Raw genomic sequence first — 5,320 nt, 5'->3', positions numbered from 1 at the left:
AGTATCTGGAGAGAAGGAATGAGTGACATTTCGGGTCGAGATTCTTCTTCAGACCAGTCTTGGCCCGAAACCTAACCCATTCCTTCTCCAGATACTGCCTGCCCTGCTGAGTTACTCCAGCATTTTATGTCTATCTCTGGTTTAAACCAGCATCTGCAATTCCTTCTTACACACAATATGATACTTCTGTATCCACCCAGTATCATGCAACGCTGATTTATTTACAGACCATTCAGAATCATAGAAATGTCATTACAGCTGTATACCCGATAGGATAATCACATAATAGACTGTAAAATTGCATCTGTGTCATTTCAATATGAAAGCCAGGTGCAAACCTGTACTCATAAAACTTTGTCTTTGGTATGTGATTTGAAGTTGATCTTCAGAGAGGGAGAAAAAAAAAGTCAAGAATTGACTAGCAGATGGTTGCTAAGAGATCATTCCTTGTCAACTTGTACATAATGGTTACTCTAATTATCAACAAAATTTATCTGGAACAAAATATCAAATGAAAAATTTCTATTGATGCAACTTCTATTTATTGTAATCTTTCAATTTTACAAAATGGTTAATTGGAAAAGTATAATTTCAATAGAGAGCATTCATTTTTTCATAATTTTCTGGAAAAGTAAATGAAAATCTTGTATAAATAACAAAAATTAGATATTTATAATAATCACACTTACTGCTAAAATGTCCTTGGTTGGCTGCCACATTCAATTTTGATTAGATAATTCACCAGGGATACACATGTCAACGTCTATGAAACTAGAGTAATTTATGTTTCATATTGGACAATAGGAATCCTAAAAAAGTAAATATATTTCATAATTATGGGTATACACTGACAAATAATAATAAATTCTCCAGGATCTTGGAAAGGCTGTTCAATTCTTCTGAGAATTATTACAAATGCTGATGATTATGCATTATTTTTTATTATAGATTTGTGGAAAAATTAAACTTAATTGCAAATAGGATTTCATAACCGCTTTGTTAGTAATTTGACTGTTACCATATCATCAACAGACAGTTCTAATGCAAGATGCTGAAAATGTTTGCAGGAAAACATCTACAATGTTCATTCAATTACTATTTCAGGGATGAGTGAACATGTTACAGATGCAGCATAACAATCAGATTTTTTTTAACTGAAAACAAATGAATTTTGCCAACATTCTGAAAGCAATATTTTGTTGATAGTGGAGTTGGTGAGGGTTGGGGGGTTGGGAAGAGGAGAACACGAGGAAGGACAAGAAACAAAGTCTAAACTATTGCACACATGTACTTATTTCATTGGTCTTTATTTGCTTTGTAACATGTTAAGCATAGAAGAGTCAATAAACAGATGAATTTGAATACACAAATAAAATAAAACTGACTTCACATATTTAGTGCACAAATACATTATTTCCTAAGACCATATGATCCAATCACCATTATATTAATAATTTGGTCCCTTGGTGCATTACAGGAAGTAGTCCCTGTCTTGAGATTGTAGTGGATACTCCAACAGAGTCCCATCCGTGACTCAAATAGCTGTCAGGGTTTTGAAACTAAAACCAGTCAACTTAAAAACAAAAACATTAAAAGTTGCATCTCCCCCATTTCACATTCATGAAGCTGATTCTTGTCTCTTTTCCTCTTCAATAGCTGAAACATAAAACGAAACCAACCTTTTAAAAAAAAACATGTAATCCAATTTCAAGTACCAAAGCTAGTTTTTCTCCAAATCAAGATAAATTATATTTAATCATGTTTTACTACTCATAAATATTCCAGGCAAAGTACTTTGCAGAGCACAGAAGAATTATGCCAAGCCAACATGATTTCATGTCAATCTGATAACAATTTCTAACGATGCTTTAAATTGTATGTACAGGTGTGGTCAGCAGTCTGAGGGTTGTCTGGAGCTTTGGTACACTTACTCTCTTTTGTTGGTAAAGGGTTTTTTTCTTTGGTTTCTATCTTCTTCAGTTTTTTCTTATCAAATTGTATGATTTCACAAAGATTTGGTTTGTCTGACATGGCGTCTACTGCAAAATAAAATCACAATCAAAATCTTGTCCAGTGCAATGCGGCATTTAAGTCTCTTACTGCGAATACAAAGAACCCAGCGGAAAGCAGGGAGTAGCTGAAATACATTTAAATTCTGGAATAATAGTTCAAATATTTTCTGTTTGTTTGGAATATGGTCAACCAGAAGTTTCACAAATAAAACGAATATCCTATTAAATCATACGTATAGAGAAAATTACAAATGCATTACGTGAAAACGTATATAGTCACATAGTCTTCCAACAATCCGAGTATGTGGGTCTGCAGATGTTTTCCTTTCAAAGATAGTACTCAGATCTCACTAATCCTACATTCCTCTGTTTAGCATTGTTGTCAAAGGGAGCCGCCCTATGGAAGGGCATTAATTCAGACTAGGATTTTTGGTATAATTTACAAATAAAAAGTCAGTTGAATTGTACTTACCCTATTTAATAGCAAATTCTGTGTTATGGAAGACATTAAATACGCCGCATTTGAAAATAAACAGGTTCTTTGGGAGGATCGCAATTTTCGGAAATATCTAATCCTTTTAAATTATAAACCTTTGTAAATTTCGCTGTGAAGGAGATTGATGCACACTTTTATCTAAATAAACTAACATTTTGCTTCATTTATTAATTAATCGTGTTAATTAAGGTCGTAGCTTCTCCTCAAAAGTGACAGAATTGAGATCATCAACGGATCTTAAATCCAAATGCAGGCGAATTCAAGAAATGTGTGATGCTTTAATATCTCAATGTTAATAGCAGAAACATGATTAAAATAGACTCTAAGAGTAGTACTCACCGTTATCTTTGTCCTGCTCCACGAAAGCTTCAGATACTATTCTCTATCTGCACTGCCTGGGCGTGGATTAAAAAGCGCAGAGCTCCGCGTGATTAGCATAAATATCTGACACAACTGGGACCGCCTTCCGGAAGTAATCTGTGCAGCAATAGCATTGCAGTGTTCCTGGAAATTGGTAATGGCATCAGTGGAAAACTGATGCAAAGGCTTGGTTTGGAGAAGCCATTTCTCCCGTGTCAGGTCGCTAACGAATTATTATATTGGCGAGTAGTACTGGAGAAGAGAATGGATAATTGATAGAAAGAACATGATAGAGAAAATGGTATCGTTACCTAGCGATATTTTACACCAACTCAAAATCCAAAACATTGATACTAAACTCTAAATAATACCAAGTACACATCAAAGCAGAAATTTAAACCTGTCGGCTAGACAGATTCGCCCGTTACTTTGGTTGCAACGTCCACCAAACGTGCTCCAAATACATTTATTTACATCGGCGCCTTCTTGTGAAGGATAAGATAACAATTGCAGAACATTTAAAACAAAATAACCGCCTCGATGTCACTTCAAAATCCAAAGTACTACTGGTTGTTGTCAAGACAACATTTCTAATTGCCCAGCCCTTCAATCGCCCTCCTCCAGCAGAAGATACGAGTAATTTAATGTACAAAATAAAAGGAAACGAGAGGAAAAGCTTAGTTTTATTCATGCGAAAAAGAGGTCTGGCACTTCCTGGATAGATAAACAGCGGAAAAGGCCATATATTTTGAAGGCTTTGTTTTACAAATTAATAATAGCTATGCCAATGGAGAGTGACTTTCAGAAAGCCTTCGACAAGGTCCCACATAGGAGATTAGTGGGGCAAAATTAGAGCACATGGTATTGGGGGTAGGGTACTGACATGGATAGAAAATTGGTTGACAGACAGAAAGCAAAGAGTGGGGATAAATGGGTCCCTTTCGGAATGGCAGGTAGTGACCAGTGGGGTACCGCAAGGTTCGGTGCTGGGACCCCAGCTATTTACGATATACATTAATGACTTAGATGAAGGGATTAAAAGTACCATTAGCAAATTTGCAGATGATACTAAGCTGGGGGGTAGTGTGAATTGTGAGGAAGATGCAATAAGGCTGCAGGGTGACTTGGACAGGTTGTGTGAGTGGGCGGATACATGGCAGATGCAGTTTAATGTAGATAAGTGTGAGGTTATTCACTTTGGAAGTAAGAATAGAAAGGCAGATTATTATCTGAATGGTGTCAAGTTAGGAAGAGGGGATGTTCAACGAGATCTGGGTGTCCTAGTGCATCAGTCACTGAAAGGAAGCATGCAGGTACAGCAGGCAGTGAAGAAAGCCAATGGAATGTTGGCCTTCATAACAAGAGGAGTTGAGTATAGGAGCAAAGAGGTCCTTCTACAGTTGTACCGGGCCCTGGTGAGACCGCACCTGGAGTACTGTGTGCAGTTTTGGTGTGCAGGATATTTGCAGTGCAGGATATTCTTGCTATTGAGGACGTGCAACGTAGGTTCACTAGGTTAATTCCCGGAATGGCGGGACTGTCGTATGTTGAAAGGCTGGAGCAATTAGGCTTGTATACACTGGAATTTAGAAGGATGAGGGGGGATCTTATTGAAACATATAAGATAATTAGGGGATTGGGCACATTAGAGGCAGGAAACATGTTCCCAATGTTGGGGGAGTCCAGAACAAGGGGCCACAGTTTAAGAATAAGGGGTAGGCCATTTAGAACGGAGATGAGGAAGAACTTTTTCAGTCAGAGAGTGGTGGAGGTGTGGAATTCTCTGCCTCAGAAGGCAGTGGAGGCCAGTTCGTTGGATGCTTTCAAGAGAGAGCTGGATAGAGCTCTTAAGGATAGCGGAGTGAGGGGGTATGGGGAGAAGGCAGGAACGGGGTACTGATTGAGAGTGATCAGCCATGATCGCATTGAATGGCGGTGCTGCCTCGAAGGGCTGAATGGCCTACTCCTGCACCTATTGTCTATTGTCTATTGATTATTTATTGGAAAAGTATCACTTTGTATTTACTATTTCCAACTTTATGGCTTTCAGAACACAACATTTAAAGTTGGTTGGGAAATTTGAGAAAAGATAAATTAGACAATTGTGCTAAAAAATTGTGCTTTGTCATTGAAATATATGTTTTGTAAAAAAATAGCATTTTTAATGAATCTGACTTATTGTGTATATATCAGAATCAACCCATGTACACAATAGAAGGAATGAAACCAGTAAAACATTCCCCTTGAACCTTGCACCATTGTACCTTTTGTTATTTAATCTCTCCTGTTTCCCACCCTAACATAGTGTTTGCCTACCCCCACCACACCCCCCTCTCTTTCCCTGGACCTGCTTAAAACCTGTTACATCTTCAAACATCCTCCCCCCCCCCTTCCTCCTTCCCCCTCCCTCCTTCCCTCCTCCCTCCTCCCTCCCTAGGAGATAGATTTAAAC

At 37.8% G+C, this 5,320-nt stretch overlaps 1 protein-coding gene across 2 annotated transcripts; it reads right to left on the bottom strand.

The window, feature by feature from the left end:
* Positions 1-1,290: 1,290 nt before the first annotated feature.
* Positions 1,291-3,065, bottom strand: LOC144600069 (thymosin beta-11-like). Of its 2 annotated transcripts, none has more exons than XM_078411441.1 (3): positions 2,848-3,065; positions 1,932-2,036; positions 1,291-1,656 (listed from the first exon to the last, which is right to left on the bottom strand). In XM_078411441.1, the coding sequence occupies exons 2-3, from the start codon at positions 2,029-2,031 to the stop codon at positions 1,619-1,621; spliced, it is 138 nt and encodes a 45-aa protein (XP_078267567.1). In that variant the 5' UTR covers positions 2,032-2,036; positions 2,848-3,065; the 3' UTR covers positions 1,291-1,618. The 2 variants fall into 2 exon arrangements, with proteins under 2 accessions (XP_078267567.1, XP_078267566.1); XM_078411440.1 differs by having other exon boundaries at positions 1,932-2,039; positions 2,848-3,046.
* Between the last annotated feature and the right edge of the window lie 2,255 nt (positions 3,066-5,320).

Source organism: Rhinoraja longicauda, chromosome 14, assembly GCF_053455715.1.
Source record: "Rhinoraja longicauda isolate Sanriku21f chromosome 14, sRhiLon1.1, whole genome shotgun sequence".
NCBI lineage: Eukaryota > Metazoa > Chordata > Chondrichthyes > Rajiformes > Arhynchobatidae > Rhinoraja > Rhinoraja longicauda.
This window is presented reverse-complemented; position numbering and strand designations above follow the sequence as displayed.

Coding starts and splice junctions, on each gene's coding strand:
- LOC144600069 (XM_078411441.1), bottom strand. CDS start 2,031: ATGTCAGACAAACCAAATCTTTGTGAAATCATACAATTTGATAAGAAA. Junction 1,657..1,931: donor CCCTTTACCAACAAAAGAGA/GTAAGTGTACCA, acceptor TTTATGTTTCAG/CTATTGAAGAGGAAAAGAGA.